Source organism: Notolabrus celidotus, chromosome 6, assembly GCF_009762535.1.
Source record: "Notolabrus celidotus isolate fNotCel1 chromosome 6, fNotCel1.pri, whole genome shotgun sequence".
NCBI lineage: Eukaryota > Metazoa > Chordata > Actinopteri > Labriformes > Labridae > Notolabrus > Notolabrus celidotus.
In genome coordinates this window covers 21,526,401-21,546,991 of record NC_048277.1, presented here as the reverse complement: position 1 = coordinate 21,546,991, position 20,591 = coordinate 21,526,401, and the positions used below count along the sequence as shown (strand labels likewise).

The 20,591-nt window shown below is 39.3% G+C and overlaps 1 protein-coding gene and 1 non-coding gene across 2 annotated transcripts in view; both read left to right on the top strand.

The window, feature by feature from the left end:
• Nucleotides 1-1,118: 1,118 nt before the first annotated feature.
• trnah-gug lies at nucleotides 1,119-1,190 on the top strand. Its single transcript has one exon. It is a non-coding gene; the product is annotated as a tRNA-His (tRNA).
• Nucleotides 1,191-2,630: 1,440 nt separating this feature from the next.
• Nucleotides 2,631-20,591, top strand: part of LOC117813881 (FERM domain-containing protein 5) — a 74,869-nt gene continuing 56,908 nt past the window's right edge. The window contains exon 1 of the mRNA XM_034684931.1: nucleotides 2,631-3,016. Within this exon, the coding sequence (XP_034540822.1) occupies nucleotides 2,915-3,016 (102 nt within the window). The 5' untranslated portion in view covers nucleotides 2,631-2,914. The remainder of the gene's footprint in view (nucleotides 3,017-20,591) is intronic.

Sequence of the window (20,591 nt, the reverse complement as noted above, 5' to 3'; positions counted from 1 at the left end):
CACAGCAGTCTACAACACAGTAAAGTGTATTTAGACATAATATAGACACAGTGGTTTAAACGCAATTTCAAAGGCAGTCTACAATACCTCAGGAGATGACACATAGGTGCCGAGATCCATTAAACACGTCAGTTAAGCATCAGTGTAAGGATTCATGGCCGACACAATGGATACAATGTCTCAAAAAGAGTAGAACTCCTCCTCAACTTCCTCTGGCTTGGAGATGTCTTCTGAATAGAAACATGCGGGCTCCAGCATTTTCTTTTCGCATCAGGGTGCTCAATATTATGAACAGTTAGGCCATTTATAAATTCTCGAACTGCCCCACTAAAATATCGAGGATGTAAAAATAAATCTCTTTCTTCAAAAATGTCTGAAATGTTGGTCTATTAGGAGAGGTTAGCGAGTACTGCATAAACTTTAACCAGGATACCTTATATACATACATATATATATATATATATATATATATATATGTATATATATATATATATATATATATATATATATATATATATATATATATATATATATATATATATGAAGCTTTTATTTTTTTATTCCCATTAGACGGCAGTGTGAATTTGCATATTAGCAAAATATTTAGGATTGCAGAGAAACATTTAACATTAAGATTTAAGATTTAAGATTTAGATTTAACAATCAACATTTAGTTTTAACATTTATATTTACATTTAACATTTAGAGTAAACATTTAACATTTAAATTTATATTTAGCATTTGGATTTAACAGTGATTTTAACTTAACATATCTTTCACAACACAATTAAATGTGAAGATCACAAATATTCCTCTTAATGTGATAAAAAAAAAACTACATTTAAAAATTCACTCTACATGTTTACGACTTTTTGGAGCTAAATGTGGAGAATTGTAGCTGTTTTGTATTTTCAGTGTGCACAACTTTACAAACATATGTTATTGCTCCATGTTATTGCCAGTGTAGTTTAACACATTAACAAGTCGTTTCTTTATAATTTCATTTTCTCTGAGGAAGTGAGCCCTGCACCTTCTGTTGTACATCCTACTGCTTTCCATGCAGGGGGTCTGGTCTTAATCTAAAGACTTTGCAGGGCACCACCAGTCCTCCATAGCTCGCCGTGATCGTATAGTGGTTAGTACTCTGCGTTGTGGCCGCAGCAACCCCGGTTCGAATCCGGGTCACGGCATGGAAAAATTGGTTGCTGGAGGAGACGTTTTCATAGTACTTAATCTTAAAACAAATCCAACGCCAAAAAACACTCTCTTAATGCAGACCTTTAATTTTTGTTTTAGACTCCAGTTAATAGTATTGCCTACATAGGCCTAAATGGATTAATCCCCTTATCTTAAGTAGGCTAGTAGTCTCTCTCTCTCTGTTTTTGTTGTTGTTTTTTTGTTGGATTTAGTCCAATTCAAATATATTAATAATATGAGTTTTGACCATAGACTGTAAATAAAGGGTTCTGACATACCGGTATGTTGTCTGTAGTTACTCAAGGAAAGGAGTAGAGCAAAGTCAGTCCTATAAATGAGGCCTCATGACATGAGTGTTTTTAAGATGTAATTGTGATACTAAATGATAATCAAATCGACACAGCAGTAAAACTACACCCCCTTTTGATGTAAATCTCCCACTACACCACAGAGACCCCATAATCGAGGGACCATAACATGAAACTGGTAAATCTTTTTATACCTAAAGGGGAAATTATTGCTGTTGAAAGCGCACTAACGATAGTTTGCCAGCAGGTGGCAGTCGAATAGTCTACATTCATTTTTTTTTGCCTGCAATGAAAGAAAGAGTTTTAATAAATCATGTTTCCCTTTTTGGACTGCTTAGTTGGAAATTGTTATTTAAATTCAGTCAAAGCTCTTAGAATTATAAAAAAGATCATAACGATTCCCACAAAATATGTGCAAAAAAAAAAAAAAAAGACATATTCCATCTCTATCTATTTGGATATTTTATGTAGACTTGATCACAAACCTTAACACAAAATCCTTCTTCATACTGTGTATGTTTGTTTTTAAATAACCTGGTGCAATTTGTATCGTGCAATAACTTACCTTATCTATTTATCAGATAGAAGTGTACATAGTGTGTATATATCTGTAATAGTTGCCATATTTTATTTTATTTTTACTTTATTTTATTCTATTTTATTTTATTTTATTTTATTTTATTCTATTTTATTTTATTCTATTTTACCCTTGTCATTGCTATTATTATTGTTATTATATTTTTTTTAACTATGTTAGTATATTGTTGTATTGCCCTGTCTCGTGTGTAAGCTGTGTAACAAAATAATTTACCCCAACGGAGGACAAATAAAGTATATCTTATCTTATCTTATCTTATCTTATCTTACACTCAAACCTAACACACCCAAAAGTAATGAAAATCAGTTATTATCCTGTAGGTTTGTAATCTACATAAAGTATAACCCTATATTTATTTATTTTTTTATTTATGGAGGACAGTTCAAATAAGTTAATCATAAATGTTTGACGGATAAAAAAAGAAATATACATTTAAACGCTGGAGAAAATGCCCCACGCTCCCGTTGGTTCACTTTGACGTCAGTTTTCATTGGGACCCGCCCGCTTGCTCAAGTGGCAGCGGTGAATGGTGAGAGATAATCCTCGGCTCTACCACAGACACACAACACGGCTGAAGCTGCTGCTGCTGGATCTGGATGCGGGCATCCCTGGATTCTGCTCCTCTTAGCACGGGCCCCATTACTGGAACAACTTAAAGGGACAACAATGTTGCACGCCTCGGCGGCTCAATCCGTGGCTGCTGGTCGTTTAGGGGACCGGGGATCGTGGTCAATGTGACATTCACTTGCACGCTGGTGATGAGTTTATTGTTCTGGTCCTAGACGCAGCAGAGCAGCGTTTCTCAGAGAAGATGTTGAGCAGATTTAAGAGTGGCAGCATCAGGAATCTTGAGCGGGAATACAGCTGTACCGTCAGACTGCTGGATGATACGGAATATACGTGCACCATTCAGGTTAGTCACCTGTCGACCACAGTTCTTTCACCCTCACTCCGCAGAGCACTGAATAGCGCTGCAATTGTGTCTGACCTGGCAGACAGAGAGGCAAGTGTTGGAGCATCAGAGGGACCGCGAGTGCCTGCATGTCCCGCTGCTGGTGTCTAACCAAGACATCACATAGACCCTGAATGCAAACGTGTGGAGTTGTTTGTCATTTCAAACACAATTAGAAACATTTGGAGGAATGTATTCCCCTCACATGACCCACTAATGCCGGAATACATAAATGCTTTTGATAGCAGGCAGTGTGAGACGTCAAGGAGCTCTGTAGGACAGACATGACATTCCCCTCAAGCTGTGGTTGATGGGATGTCAGAAGCACATTGCACTCTTAAATGTCTGACCGAAAGCGCTATGATGACAGTATTTTGCTCTTGGCTTGAGGTAGTGTTGCTTAATAGATTATTGCTCATTGGGTCATCATTGCTCATGCAGTTTCCCTTGAACCTTTGACATCAATAATGCACATGGGGTATCCCATTGCTGCTCTGAAGAACATGCCTAAGTTACAGTGTGGCTCTTATAGGTCTGCATGTGTGGAGTTAAGATGGGTTGTAGTAGCAAGATTTAATTGTTATTATTTAGTGACCAACTATGTGCATTTATCTTCAATGAAGATGGTAATTTGCTACACGGGGGGGGAACAACCAAGATATGTTGTCTGAAACAGCGTGCTTGTAAAGATAAAAACCAAACCAGGCCCTGATGTTGAAAATCTCTGCCTTTTGTGTCACTACTACAAGCAATGCTTTGATGATTGTGCAGCTAAATCTTTTTGCTGATTTCATAAAAAAAAGTAGGTGAGAGGGCCTGTCACATCAATTACAAGAGAAAAACATTGTTCCCTTTGTGGAGGCTCTACAGTTGTAGGTGTAAGGAAATCCTCAAGAGAGTCCCCTGATAAGTCAGCAACATGTGGACACACCAACTCTTTTCCACAAAAAAAAACAGGAATCAAATGTATTATCTGAAATGTGAAATGATAAAACATTACATAAACAATAAGCCAGGCATGATACCTGTCACTTTGATACCATCAGCAAGCTAAGATGCAGTAGCTTCTTTTTTTCTCCCACACATGCAAGCGTGAAACAGATACTGCAATTACTGTAGGGTGGTGACTGTGTGCCCAGGTTGTAAACAGACCTGCATTTCTGCTCTGAGCTGAGCCAGAGATGGAGATGGGCCAGATGGACTGTGAAGCCAGCAGGTGTGCTGCTTGCAGCAGAGTCGTGTGGTCTGGGTGGCTGACGTCAGCGGGCTGGAAGGAGGGGAGTGGAGTGAAAAAGGAGAATGCTCCAGCTCTGCTGTGACTGTCTGGCAGCCTGACTACCTTTCTGTCTAACCAGGCCCTTGGAGAGTGCATGCTAATCCACCTGACAATGAGTGTGTACCTCATTGAGTTCACAATCTGCCCTTCATTCATTCCTACCTTTCGTGTAGCTTTCTGGCTGGCCAAATTTAAAATCACCCAGGATACAGGACACCTAGATTAGGGAATGCAAACTAAGAGGCATAACTGGGTCATATATTCTCAGCCTCTTATGATCTCTCCCTACCTCCTATGTGTGCCTGTATCTCCATCTTTCTCTTTTTAACTTCCTGTCCAAGTGTGCTGAGATTTACACTCACTTGACCTGTTTCAACACTTCAAACCTTTTCCTAAATTGTTAAATATCTCCAAATTCAGACATGCCCCTGACATACGTTAGCTCTTTTTTAAGTATGGCAACCAACTACCGACCAATTACTAAAGAAACGTAGACATCAGGAGACATTAGAAACTGAAAATATGTGTGTACCACTCCTGAGCATTAAGCATTGCCGGGAGAAGGACAGAAAGTGTGTCTGTTTTTCTGGAGCAGTGGCAGCTGTAATGCATGAACTTAAGTTTTGCTTTAATGAATTATGGATCCTTCCAGCATGTTTGGGGGGAGGAAAAATAGTGAGCACTCATCATTACCCTCATCTAGTGAAGGGTTGATGGAAGTGCCTGCAATCCTTGGTTGCCCTCAGGCCTCTTATGCTCTCTGATTTTAATGTAATGTTGCAGCAGAGAGTCAAACAGAGACTTCAGCTGGGTCATACAGTTGTTCATATATATATATATATGTGTGAATGTACTCATAGTTTAGATGTTATGAACATTATATTCATCTGTTACAGTTAGCATATATTCCCTTATTTTTGTCAGTCTTCTCCTGGAGTTGAGCTTTTTTTTCTAATTTAGTTCTGTCAGATGCATTATTGATAAGTCTCAGACATCTGAATGCAGGTTGTGTATCCCTAGTTCTGTGTCCCTGTTTGTGCAGATAAAAAAGCCTTAAAGGTAACTTCTAGACTGTCAACTCAGAGTATTTTTCTGGATCTTAGCGAGCCTGCATGTCTGTTTCCACAGCAAGATAATTAAAAACAAGTATTGTGAGGTTTGAGCAGGGAGAATAGGCAGGAAGGCAGTGAGACAGATCCATTGTTTATCCCTAAAAGGATTGTTCTGCTTTTTAATTTTTTTTCTTCACATTTTCTAATAGAAAGAGATCCATTATGTTGGCTGCCTTCAACCCTAGTCATACCTTTGAAAATGAGCATTCTCATGTTTTGCTAATTATTTATTCTACATACCTCTGCAATCAAAAACTATAATAAACATGACAGATATGGTACTTTTTTTCACTAGTGTAAATCTGTTACACATTCAAACCCCCCCAGTGTCTGGCTGTTGCATTTGTAATTCATTTTGGATTCACTGAACGGCTGTCGGCACAATAATTTGGCCCAGTCTATTCCAGATACAAAGTTAATTACAGCTTACCACCTGCGAAACCTGTGATTTCCCTCGGCTTTCTAACAACTGTTTTGTTTGAGGAAACCACCAACATTCAGGATGGTGCCTCTTAAGTATCTATGGCTTGCAATTAGCATTATTTTCATTATTTATTCACCGGACAACTAGTTTTCATGGTTGGTTGAATGGTTTTTGGTATTTTGAAAAACTGTAGTACAATTGTTGATCATTATTTTCCACAACCCAAAAGCCCTTTTCCAAATGACGCATTCCTCAAGATATCTACGTCACAAAATAATTCAGGAAAGCCTGCTCTTGACTTATTCACACGTCCCTCACTCATACATGTCGACTTCACACATGTCCCATAAAGCCTGAAGTTTTCACTGTTGGATTTGAGAAGGCAGGATGTGTGCGAAAGAAAGCAGAGGGAAGAGCATGGAAAACAAAATCAGAGAAGTAATAGCAGAAACCACAAAAAATAAATAAATATAACACATACTAATAATAATTTAAAGTATTAGTAATAGCAGGTACTATTATTATTATAAAATAATAATCAAAATCCTAATAATTTCAGATGTCATATATATTGAAACAGGTAAACAGTGCATATATTTTGAGGGTTATGGAATGCAGGGAAGAGAGAGAGATAGAAAAGAAAGAGATAGAAAAAAAACATTAAACAAATATACGATAAAGCATCAAAACAAACAAGAAATTGTATTATGACATTGGATAGAATTGGTGAAAGTATTATTGGTTGAAAGAGGAAACCTTCCTGAAGGCAAAATAACTGTAGTTACAAAGTTGTTGATGAGGGAAGACAGATTAAATAAATAAATATATAATAAATAAAAGAAAATAACAGAATTAATTGTATAAAGATGTTGGGTTGAATTACTGAAAAATGAAGGTTGAATGACTAAAGTTACCATGTAAGTAATTAAAAAAAAAAGATGAACAAATAACATTAAACTACTACTACTACTACTACTAATAGTGATATTCACCGTGTATTTTTAAAAACACGTCCAAATTGGCAGTTGAAGCAGAGCCCAACACTATAATGACAGTTTTTTTGCCTTTCTGTGTAATTGTATAAATCCACAGTGGAAGTGGAAAAGAACATGTTGGTGAGCACAAAAAAATATGAGGCTGTTTCAATACATGCAAGATCTCACAGGTCATGCAACAGTTGCATGATATAAACGTCATCACCCCTGCACACTCACTTATGGCTTATTGTCCACACTTTTACTTGCTTTGCCCTCACATTGGCTCACCCCTACTTCTCTACATTTGACTAAGGGGTGAAAAATTCCACCATTTCATTCAAACAAGCAGTTCAATCTGATAATGTTATGGTTTTTTTGGGGGGGGGAGTTTAGTGCACATGTGAATACAGCAAAGAGACTTTTCATTTAGTGTCAGAATATTAAAGAAAAGCTGCATCTTCTTACATTTAAAAGAGAGAACTCCAATGTGGAACATTTTTGACATAAATCTATCAAATAAATGAATCGGTTATCGTATAGTTGGTCTGTGTTTAGAGGAGAAAGTTAGTGTTGGACTTTCTATCCTTTCAAGACTGCTTTGAGTGAAATCACTGCTGTTCAAATTATCTTGGGGTCTGCAGTGCTGACATCTTGCTGGGGAGACTGCCGGGGGATGGGAGCCCTGTGTGTGTGTGTTGGTTTGTATTGAAGGGCTTTATCTTGAAGCATGGTGCCAGGGTCTCAGCTGTTGCTACGGTGACTCCACAGTTACATTTACAAAATGTGGGATCAGTCACTGGTCAGGATTCCCTTTCCAAAAGACTTGACAAAGACTTGGCTGTGTGTGCTCACAGAAAGGTGATTTGTTCCCTGGATGCCTTTGGTGGGCACGGGTGGTGAGGTGACTGATGACTTGAGCCACTTGCTTGCACCAACCAGGACCATCTTGGGACTGTCCCACAGTTCCTCTGACACACATTCAGTCTTGTAACTGTATGTGAAGTTACTGTCTGTTAATATCTGCTGGTATTGGCTATTAAGGCACACATTAATATGTTGCACTATTTGAAGTGCAAGTGATGGGATTCACTTTATGTTCTTTGTTACAGAAAAAAATGACATGCCATTGTAGGAAAAAGTACTGACTGATTGTTTAGGGCACCCTGGTAGCTTACCTGGTAGAGAAGTGAGCCTTACATGTACCAAGGCAGAGATTGTATCGAAGTAGCCCTGAATGGGATTCCTATTCTCAGCTCTTGTGCAGCATGTTGCATCCTTTCCCTTCTTTCCCTTTTTCCCTCTTTCACTACAGCTTTCACTCTCAGATAAAGGTAAAATCAAGAGGCAACCTCTGGCCGCAAGAATTGAAGCCAAGTGTTAAAAACTGCAGTTCATTGAGTGTCCGCTTGAGGCTGTCTCCGGAAGTACCGGAACAACATACACACAAATTCAGAAAAGCCGATCTTTACAGCAGAAATAAACATGTGTACAGCCTTGTACAAAAGACGAGTGTAGTCTGGATAGCTTATTTCTCGATCGCAACACACTGTACGGGGGGTGAATCTTTTCATAACACAGCAATTTCGAAGATATCAAGATTACGAGTTTTCCATTATGAGAGGCACAGCTGACTTGATTGACAGGTGGGAACACTGTAGCTGTTGGCTAGGTGGCTCAAAGTCCGCTTCTTTACTTAACACTAGCTCACCAGCAGTTAGGTTGGCTTCAGCATATCCAATATTGCTCCCGCCAACCATTAGCCTTAAAAAACAGAGCTTCAGAAACAGATGGGTGACATCACGGATACTACGTCCAATATTTATACAGTCTATGGGAAAAATGGACAAAAAGTATCCTGCAAAAAAGAAAACATAGTAGGCCCACTGTAATCAAAGAGTACACACACAGTATAACATATCTGACAAGACCAACAGTGGCTGATTTGTTTGATTTTTAAAGTTATATCTTTTGGGCATTTTTGCCTTTATGGATAGGACAGCTGAAGAGAGAAAGGAAATGCGGGAAACAGAGAGAGGGGGAGGATATGCAGCAAATGGAATCGAACCTGCGACCTCTGTGATGAGGACTTTCGCCTCTGTATGTGGGGCACTTAGACCGCTAGGCCACCAGCGCCCCGATTTGTTTGATTTTTGACTGTTTTTCACACTCAGGTCTATTCACTACAAAGTGATCTAAACCCAGGTTTCAACTGATTCCCACGTAATGGTTTATAATATTCATGAGCTATTATCCTTCAGCAGAAAATGTAGCACACTCGGGTAAAACATGCTTCAAGCTGCAGTGTTCAATGTCACATTTCAGTACCCCCTGGTGTTAACTGCAGTTCTTCGCTGACTTTACACAGTCAAGACCTTCACAAATGTCCTTCACTGGGTCTTCCAGGTATTCAGTATATCAGCAAGGGTTGAAAGAGTGCACACCTCAGTTTGTATTCTGCCTGTGTGTGTTTGGTGTGTGAGTGTGAGTGTGTGTGTGTGCACGCGCATGTGTGTGTGTTCAGAGCTCATGGCAGCTGACACACTGTTGCTATGCCTGATATGAATGATTAAAATGTGTGCTACGTCTGAAAGTTTCATGAGAAATAACCTCTGGAGAACGTCAAGTGTGTTTACCAGCGTCACGATTGGCTGGACCTGTGGGCGCATGGCTGCATGCGATGAAGGATTACATCACTGTAGCGTCTTATCAAAAACGCAGAACAGGGCAGGACAGCGCTTCCTCACAGCCCTTCCAAATCTATTTCATGGGGATTTGATCTGTGGGAGCAGCTAACGCCACTTACACTTTATCAGTCGCATCTTGTTGATAGTGAAAGGGCTGCTGCATCGTGTCACGGTTGCAAAGAGCTGCTGCCTTTGGTTTGGCCGTTAATCTTCACCCTTGAATTACTTTGCAGTCTCAATCACAACTCTGATATTCCAGCAGGGTATTAGAGGGAAATTAGACTTTGCTTGACCTGCATTAGCTTACTGAGAATCATGAAAGAGCTTAGCTGAAAATGAGAAGCCAAATCACTCTTTTGTTATGAGCTCAGGACTTTTCTCTCTCGTAAATGTCATCTGCTCTCTCAATCGGCAATATCAGGAGGCTGAGGCCACTAAATGTAGCTTGTTTGGGTTTGTCTCACCAAATGGCCCGCTCATATTCCCCAGTGTCTCCTTGTGTGTGTCTGTGTGCTTGTGTGTGTGGGCTGGATGGAGAGCAGGCTGGCAGTCTGTCAGTGTGTCGGTAGCAGTCTGCTGAGCCCTCTATTGTGCTCTCTAGGATGTATTGTGTGACAAAGAGAAACAGAGAGGGGGGCCTGAGGTTATGCTCCACCTGGTAGCATGAATATTAAACCTCCTATCATAGCAACATATTCCTGTAGTGACTGGTCTGTGTATGAGGAAGGCAGACCAGAGCAGAGCATTGTGGACTTTTCTGTTCCCCTATCAGGCTCAGGTTCACTTTATAAGGAGGTAGCCCACAGCTATAGTAACAAAAACAGATTGCACAGCTTGTTGGTGATATTTATACACTCCATTGGCCTCATAAATGACTGAACACAGTGTAAGCAGTGAAAGTGAGAAGGGGAAAAGGAGAGTCTAACTCATTTGTGAGAGGGAAAAAGTGTCTAGATAAGCTTTGATTAGTTTCAGATAATGAGAGGTTTTACTGTGATGCACAGGAGTGATGCACCACCTCGAGCCAGAGAGAAGGTGTGATAAGAACCGTCTTCAAAAGCTGACCTCAAAAGTTACAGAACACAATTTGATATCAAACAGAATTTTAATTGCAGCTTTTTAATAGGCTCAGCATTTGCTGTTGGAAAACAATGTAAAAGCCTTGGTTAATGTTGGATGTTGGGTTTAATAATGAGACACTTATGGTGCAGAGTAATCTTTGTTGTGTTACTGCCCTGATGTTTTGTTTTTGGAACATGGCACACTGGATCAAAGCTTTGTTGACATCTGCTATGGAAGGCACAACACTGTGATTGTTTACCAGTTAGGGATGTGCACGTTTAGTGGACTACCCGATTAAATGTTCTCACCCTCGCTAGTCGACTCCAGAATTAGTCGGTTAAACAACTTATTAATATGTTACTTATGTAGGCCGAAAATGCTGAGCATATGTTGTGTTTAAGCTGTAGCGCAGCCAACTGCCACTAAGCTCCAGAGCTAGCTCCAGTCTAGCTCCAGTTGTTGACGGTAACTATTCGGTTGTAAACAAGCACAGATGACATGGAAAGCACACGCGGTTTTGTATATTTTCACTTAGGAAATTATTTGAAGGCTGTATCTGATTAACTCATCCAGAGCAATGTTAACCAGCACGGGCATGTGAACGTTAACCTGCAAGGAGAACTGGACATAGTTTACCTGCAGACTCTGTGAACCCATGTTTAGCCATCTTAAAGAAATTATGGTAAATTTTGACTTGTTTTTAATGATGTTTTTCTTATCTTTTGACTAGTTTGCTAGTCACAATTTAAATTTCCTTTTAAACAACTAGAAAGTAGTCACCTCGGAACATCCGTACTACCAGTTCAGTCAGACAACTCTCTTTTACTTAAGATAAAGTTTATTGCAGCATACAGTATTGTGTTTGGCGTACGGGCTCCGAACCTCATTACTCCTCAAAGATTATTTAAATGCAGACATTCAGGAGTAATGAGATCGGACTAACCCCTCTCGGAGCCCGCAGGTGAATGCCGGGAAGGAGGTGGGTATGAAGTTTGCACACAGCACTGAGCAGGACAGCAGGAGCACTTGCAAAGCAGAGGCAGAGACAGGGAGACTTGCAGCTTAAATAGACCGTCAGATGAGGATGTTGAGATCAGCTGGTAGGGAGGATGATGACGTGTCAGTATGAATGAGCGCAGCTCGAGTTGTCTGCCTGAACTAGCTTGCAGGTGGCGCTCCAATTGTGATATGATCATTTTAAACAGATTTTTATATATACACAAACAGAATCTGTGAACAAGGCAAAAGATGTTTTGTGTCAAAGCATTTGTCTGTCGATTTGTAGTCACGGTTGTAACATCTAGGGGTCCATTTATTATTGGCCTGGCGGATTATTGGGGGCCAATATTCAGAATTTGTCCAATTATCTGTATTAGCGTTTTATTTTACCAATTGCTGATTAAATCAATAGATTAAAATGCGTTATTTTGGCTGTGCTGCAGGTGTGTCTATCCCTCACTCACGTCTGTGTCTCAACTAATATCCCACCAATAACTGCTGCTACTTTTACCTAAATCTGAACACTTGTACTACTGGTTAATACATACATAAAGGTGTAAAAGGTGCACAGATTTCAGAGATGAAAGTCATCTTTATTGCTATTGTATATATTCATAGATGCATATCGGTTCTAAATATAAGGCGCGTATCGGCCCTAAAAAAAACACTATTGCCTTGTGCGCAGAAAAACATTCTGTATGAAGAAGGATACAAGCAAAATATTATAGCCTTATTGCAACAGTGGAACGGACTGTAATTTTTTGAGGATTTCTTAGCGGTTTATTAATATCCACAAAGAAGTTCAGATAAAAATCCTGTTTTAGATGTCATCCACAATCTCCAACCCTCATTCAAACTCCATTCTTGCTATTTAAGTAGCTAGTTGAACAGGCAACAATCACCAGCACATGGAAAAGGAATTTCATGGCTGCATATCTTTGTCGTTTATCAGAGTCCAAGAAAAGAGGCCTATCCCCTGAAGCTATATCGTATCTGATGGGTTCTCAGATTGGTTGTGATATGAGCTAAAACTGATACAGCTGTAATGCATTTTTGGCTTATTTATCCCAGTGTGTCCATATACATGAAAAGGTGTTGCTGATGATTTGTTTTTAGTTGAGGGATTTCAGACAGCACAGAAAGCAGGCTTTAGGAATATTTCTCTTCAGAGAATTATCAGCACCACAATTTAGCCTGGCATACGTTATGTAATACCTATTTTGGTGCTCACTATCGTGTGTCTTCAGAAGTTTGAATGGACATATGTCACTGTTTTTCCATTGACTCTTTTTTTCATCCTTTGCCCTCTATGTCCTCATCATTGCTCTGATCCTATTTGTCTCCAGGCCTCTGGGCTCTCTGCTGTATAAGAGAATCCATCCTTTGTCTGACTCTGTACTTCAAGGCCCTGTGACCAAGCTTACTACTGAGAAAACACAGGGGACATACTCAAACTAGCATTGGCGAAAAAAAAGTGATCTACATTATATTAGAGTACATTTATATTTTATTCCTCTATGTGGTACATTTCTTCATCATGTGTTTTCAGGATTTACAGAGCAGAGCAGACATTGTTTTTTTGTCTTGTTTAGTCCAACAACGTTATTGCAAATACTTCTTGTTCTCCTCAACACAAAATGTGCTTAGGTATTTAAATTTATAATAAAGAAGGTGCCTTCAGCGCTCAGGCTAGGTGCTGAGCTGAAATCAGTGATGGTCAGATAGCCCTGATAATCATATGTTGGCCAACAGAAGAGTGAAAGTCAGAGAACAACTGATAAGAGAGAGATAGATTTAATTTCCAGCCCTCAGTTCAGTCTTTACTGCATCACTTGATGTCCTACAGGGGAGCCCTTTTCAAGAAAAGAAGTGGGGCGTTTTATTTACAAGATATATCCCTCCTCTCTCCCTGTCATCCTCCCGCTATCTCTCTCTTTCATTACCCCCTCTTCTGCTCCACGGGTCACCTCTTTCCCTCCGTCTGTATCATCAGGCTTGTGGTTCTGCTGCATTCGGCCTCACTGCAGGGTTTTTCTGAGCTAATGATTGTCGTTTCTACCCTCCTCCTTTCATCTCCCCCAGCCTCAGTCTCTCTTGCTTATTGTCTCTTCAGCAGATTTACTTGCTCTGTGTGCACTGTGGGATCTCGCCTCTGTCAGGTTTTCATTGGCCACTGTTCAAGATGCTGATGATGGGGTGTGATTGTTGGTATGTAAGGATAACTGAGTACACCTTCTTTCTTGCTGTTGTCCAAATGAGCCATTATTCATGTTCTTACTATGTCCCAGCCCATATAAGAACAGTACACTGCAGGAAAATAAATAAATGCTGATTTTATCTTACTGGGAGTTTTCCAGTTATCCTGCAGAGTATTCTCGCTCCTGCGCTTGGAGGAAAGAAGCATCACAGCTCATTACAGAGTTTTCCACGATTAAGCCAAAGCTTATTCTAGGGTCAAGTGTAGCCTCTTGCTTTCAGTGCCCATGTGAACCAGATTTGTGGTTCAGTTTATTCTCATGTGGCAGCTAGATCCATGGATCCCGTCTGTCTCTAATTCTACTTTAGAATAATGCGATTTTGTGTGGTATCCTTTTTTTTTATTAGAAGTATTATAAACACAGACAGACAAGCTTTTTTTTCTTTTTAAACAAACTTTTCATAACATTATACAGCCTCAGTACCCATTTTGCAGATTGTTCTGTTTGAGAAAGCAGTTAACTTCAGCAGACAGTGAGTCATGTATAAATAAAGCAAAAGTATAAAGCATGCAGACAGGGTTGAGAAGTTCAGCAACAAGCTAAATAGTGCACATAAATTCCATGTTTTCAGGAATGATTTATGTATTAGGAAGAGCTCTGACAGTAGAAGAAGACTTCAGCTTCACAGAAATGTCAGGTGTCCTGAGATGTGAAGCATCTGAGGCATATTACTTTGGAAAGAGTGGTGGGATAAACACAACACGTGTCATTCATTACTGAGAGGTCATGCAAGTTAAAAGCTTGGTGCAGTGGGTGATTTGCATAAAAGAACCTTGCACAACCTGTTCACTGCAGCTGGAGAGGACACCTCAGTTCATTTCTGCCCTGACAGCCATGAACACTAATGTGAAACTATAGAGAACAGTGGAAAGTCTAAAACCAAGATATAGTGATCTGATAATTTCTTCATTGTAAGTATGAGTACTAAGCTTAACTGACACCTGCTGGGACTGAATTATACTTATTGATAAAGGAAACTAAGAATTTTATGATGACATTAACAAAGAAGTAAATTTTAGGTCCCTCGGTCATGCCATAACTAGGCAAATACCATCAAGTATATAAAAAGATGGACGTCACAAATACTTCCTAAAGTGAAGCAGAAATATTTAAAGCCCTTAACTTTTTGTCGCAGTGTAGGTCATAATGTCTGCCTTCTCCCTGGAATTTCATGAGTTGCTTTTGTAATGTTTTGTTTCCTCCCTGTTTAGTATCTTCCCTGTGTTATTTTGTAGTCTTTTTCCTAATGTCTCATGCCTTGTGTTCTAGTATTTCTTGTGTGTGTATTTTTGTTTCTTAAGTCTATAGTGCTTCCTGTTTTGTTTTGTAGTTCTTCCTACCAGTGTCCGATTTAGGTTTACTTCCTGCCCTTGTGTGTCCCTCCAGTTTTGATTGCACCCTGATTATTTTCACCTGTGTCTCGTGTCACACCTGTGTTAGAATACCCTCTGTGTATTTAGTCTCTGGCTGTTTTTGAAACGGCCTGCTACATACTACCTACTAATGTAGTAGGCATACTGCGTTTGAATTTAGTATGTAGTATGAGTGTTCTGTTGGATCTGTGTTGCAGTACGCTGGGCCATACGTCACTGAATTTCCGGTTTCGGAAATTGGAAATAAACAACGGCCAAGCTGATAGAGAAACTGCTTCTTTAGCATTCACTTATGATTTAAAAAGTTAGGAAGTGGTTTATATGGCATTTAATAATTTTCACAACACCTAAAAACTGAGTTCCCCCCGTCCAAAAAAGAAGAGAAAATAAAAGCGGAATGAGCGCTGTGCATTGTGGGAAACAGTTCGCGAGGCAGACTGGTTTAGTTGCATGCTGTGAAATTTTCCCAAATCAGTAGACATCCGGGGAGTTTTGGCATACAGCAGATTTTGCTCTTTTTCACATACTACTTACTATATACTGAATTTTGGCCAAATCAGTATGACTGCTCGCATAGTCGGCGAAATCACCCTCTGTGCTTCCTCCCTTGTGTTGTCCCGTCATTGTCAGTGTCGTAGTCACCTGTGCCTCTTCCCATGTGTCTTGTAAGTGTTCTCCAGTGTTTCTAATGGATTTTCTGTTGGATTTTTGTCATCAGTAAGTTTTTATTCCATCTCTTCTGTTTATTGAACCTTTTGACTGTAATGTTGGTCCTCCTTCTTTTGTTTTCAAATTGTGACATATAACAGATTGGTTGTCCCTGTACATGGGTTGGACTAGAAAATAAAAAAATATGTCAAATATATATTTTTTTCAGATATATTTTTGTTGTTATTGTACTGATTGATGAGCAACAGATAACTTCTCAGAGTTGTTTATTTCTAATTGGTTCATTGATGCTAAAAAGAGTCAATGTGGCATCATGATTGTCAGAAGTCCGAATTTTGCTTACAGCTCAGATGTCTCTCTGGTGTTCAATATGTGCTATGTTCTGCAGTCACACGCTAGACAACTGCATGCTTAAAACAATGAAAGGATTCAATCTTAGTTGTAATGACATTAGGTGAAACTCACACTTTATCACTCTTTTCTCTTGGGAAGCAACAACAGTTGGTGTGTGTGTGTGTGTGTGTGTGTGTGTGTGTGTGTGTGTGTGTGTGGGGGGGGGGGGGGGTTTGAACATGTTTTCACTGTTAGCCAGGAGATGGCTGGCTTCTCTTGAGCTCCATAGTGACTGAGGAAAAACCATCAGCACTCTAAATGAATCCAGCTCTAAGAGGAGTATTACATCCTGTCATCTTCACACGAATAGATGTAACTGGGAGCCTGTGAAGAGGGCTACTTGAGCTGCCCTGAAAGTACGAGGACTGTTCATATTCTGAGGGTCTCACTCCTGTCTTTTAACTTGCCGTTCAAAAGAGCAGCAATACACACTGTCTTTCAGGTGTGCCACAGACGGCACACAATTGAATAAATCCGCTTATAAAAATAGAGAGCGAAGAAGCTTAAAGGAAGAGCCGTGTGTGTTGGTGCAACAAGACGTTAAGATGAGGCAGGCTGCTTGTTTTTGGTAGTTAGTCTTGAAATATCACCAGAGTCTAATTAACCACGCACTATGGATCATTTCCTTCAGAGGAGGAGTTGTGTCTTCGACTGGATAGACGGATTACTGGCTTGGTTTCAGTATGAGAGTAACATTTGTGTATATTGGCACTGTGCATTTCTGTATCTGTGTGCATATTTATATGGATTCGTACATCATCCATCAATTCTCCCATCTTATGCCCAAAATAAAGCCCTGGGTGGCTCCCGTTGTTCCACGTGTCTCTGGGCCTGCAGATTACACTTACAACCATTCATGCATGCAATCAGTCTCCTCTTCCTTTGTGTGTGTGTCAGCGTAGCAGTCAGAAAAGATGACTGTCTCTGGAGAGGAGATAGATGAACACACACGGGGGGGACAAAGAGGCTGTGGCCAGTGGAAATACACAACAAGACACTCACACACTCACACAAAGCCAGCTGTTCTCTGCAGGTTGCGGGACAATCTAGTAAATGCACTTTCAATAATAACAACAGCAGAGGTGTGGAGTTTGCCATAACAAGATTTTTTTCACAAGTGTTGTGATATTGAATGTTTTGAATATCATACATGATTGAATTTTATTTCTGATGTTTTAATTTGTTTTTAGTTTGCAATCAGACACTTAAAGGGCCATTATCTACTTGAGCTGTCAAGTTAAGACATCTTGGATTTGACATAGTTCTTGTTTTGTGTTTCACTTTTCAGCTGATTGACTGTAATTGCATAAACTGCATCAGACATTGCTATCTTATAGTTTTTTTTCCTACAGTTATGGAACCAAGTAGATTGGTTAGCTTGCAAAACTATGATTTTTTTTAAAGATGTTTTGATTTCTGATAAGAGAATATTGTAATGTAACTGTATTGACTATTGTATCTTTAGAACCAAAGATCTTTATTTAAATTTAGCTGTACTTTATGTAAGTTTATGGCAGGGGCAATTCTAGGATCGGATGTTTAGGGATGCTGAGCCGGGCATGATCAATTTTACTGTTTTGTACATTTTAATGCAATTTCATTCCCACATTTGTGAAAGAAAAGTATAACACTTTTTGGGAAAGTCTGTGACTAAACCATCAAATCTGATAAAGGTTATTTAAATGCTGAGCCACATAAAAAGAGAAATGGATTGGAATCATAAAAGAAACATATGGTAACCCTAATTTCTGGGGAAAGACAGCTCATTTTGATACAGCAGCTCCTCAACATATACATAAACAGTATGTGTGTTTCTGGAGTAAACCAGCCCCCTATAGTGAGTACCAAAAACACAAAAATTGACATTGGAGTTATTTTTTGGACTTTCATTTGAAATGCAATGCACAACATGTAAAACGTGGTGCAGCTGCTGTATTTTTGTTGTTAGAATATTATGTTTCAACCAAATACCGTATGGTTTTGAAAATTTCTAGCTTGTTAAAAAGAACATACAGTAAAAAAAAACAAAAAAACCCTCAAATTTTAGGAGTGCTGGGATTCAATTTAGAGGTGCTTCAGCAACCCCAAAAATGGGCTAAAAACGCCTATGGATTATGGGATGCTTTGTGTCATTAACACCACTGTGTTGCTGTGCTCACAAGCTCTTTGCATGATTTTCTGTTGGCAAACATTGTGTGAGTGCTAAGTTTTGACATCTATATATCTTCGACCTGCAGAAAACTTTGACATTAGACATGTTCTTGATTTAGCTGAATATATTTTTAATGAATTATCAACTGATCAACTGATCATCTCTTTTGTCTCTGAAGAATATTAGATTTGCTTTTTTCTGTGTCTTAAATGATGGTATAACAAATAGTAATTGGCATTAGAGAGAATTTGAAAACCTATCTTTGGAGGCTTATTTGGTCTTTTGTTATTTTTACAGTTTTGGGATTGTTTGTGTAGAACAGAATTATTGATTATTTGAAAAAAACAACCAGCTAATTCATCTTTAATGAGGTGAAGTACATCAAAGGTTGAAGTCTTGCCTCATTTTATCCAGAGCTTTGTATGTTAGCAGCATCTAGTGGATACATTGTGGGTATTTATTACCTGTGTCACACATCACTACCCTCCTCTCTCTTGAATAATTCTCTAAATCATGTATGTCGTCTCTGATTTTGTGGACAACTTGAAAACAAACCCGGCAGCTCTCAATGAACAGGACAACCACAGCCTGTCACAGAATATTTCCCAGGTGTCTTATTCCCAAAGCAACAACATTGGAAGGAAATCGGTTAAAGTTAAACATTCCCAAATGTCTTGGCTCATTAGATAGTGTGTCTGGACACTGACAACAGGCCAAGAAAGCAACCTGTTACGTGAGTGTCTTCTCACATTTCTACTCCTTTCCTCTTCTCTTCTCATTGCCTTCTGTCTTTGTTTGTTTGCATGCCTCACTGACTTTAGAGTGAGCACATAGCGGACTCAATTACAGGCATCTTTTCATTCTCTGCCCTATAACGTTTGTAATTGTAATAGCAAACTATTCCCATCTCTAGAACGAGAAAATCACTATTGGAACAGCATTAGTGTTTAACAACTGCATAGCTGTTGAGGAAAATGGGTTTTCAGGCCAAGCAGTGACATGAGTTTGACAGTTATGCTAATGTTTGTCACCGTGAATGAGTCTCTGGGGATATTTTTGTCAATCCTGGCTGAAAGGAGCATCTGACTTCTCTGAGCCATCAGATGCACTCTTCTGCTCTGCGATACTGGAGGGTTGTTGCCTTCACGTCCTGTCCTGTGCTTTGTTTGTGAACCAAAAATCTAATCAGGAGCTCTCAGTGGTTACAATCTGAAGTTAGCATTATCTTAACTTTTTAAAATAAGATATTGGTACTTAAAAGACACACTGTTATTAAGTTACAATGTTACAATGTCATTTAGCAGATGCTTTTATCCAAAGCGACGTACATACGAGAACAAGAACAACACAAGCAAAGATCTAGACAAGAGGAAACAAGATCAGTAAGAGTAACAAAGTGCTTCATGCCAATTTGTGTGTAGCTACTGCCAAGCAGTGTGAAGGCAATGCACAAAAGTAAATAAGGATTTTTTATTATTATTATTTTTTTTTTTTGTAAAATAAGGAACATCTACAATGAAGCAACCAAACAATTTAAGACCTTCCATTATCATCATCAGCAATTAACTCGTCATCACCACAATAATGACCAAAGTACCAAGTTTTGGGTCACTCCAGAGCTGAACACAGATTCCCAGAGTAGAGCAGGACAGTGGGAGTCAACTGTAGCTGGAAGACACGATCTGTGGGGACAACAGTGGAGAACAGTCTAGCTAAGTGCATAGTGCTTCCTAAAGAGCTTGGTCTTTAGCTGTCTTTTGAATGTAGAGAGGGACTCTGCAGATCGAACGGAGTTGGACAATTCATTCCACCATTTAGGGACAACAGAAGAGTGTTGGTTGTTAGTATGGATGTGTGCATATAGACAACTAAACAATTTAATGTCACCCACACTAGCACCACAATTACTGGTGGATTAAAGAAACTCGTACTATTTTAAGTTATGTTGGCCCACACTGCCAACAGTGGGTCAGGAGATCAATGAAGTCAGTAGAATTCATCATCAGTCAATAATGAATGTTGATACAAAATTAAATGGCTGTCAAACGGTGTAAAAATATCAACCATCAGATCAGCATCAGTCTCCCTCTTATACTAATCTGGCATAAAATAACACCAGCAGCATTATGCTCGATTTTGAGATGGTAAACTTTGGGG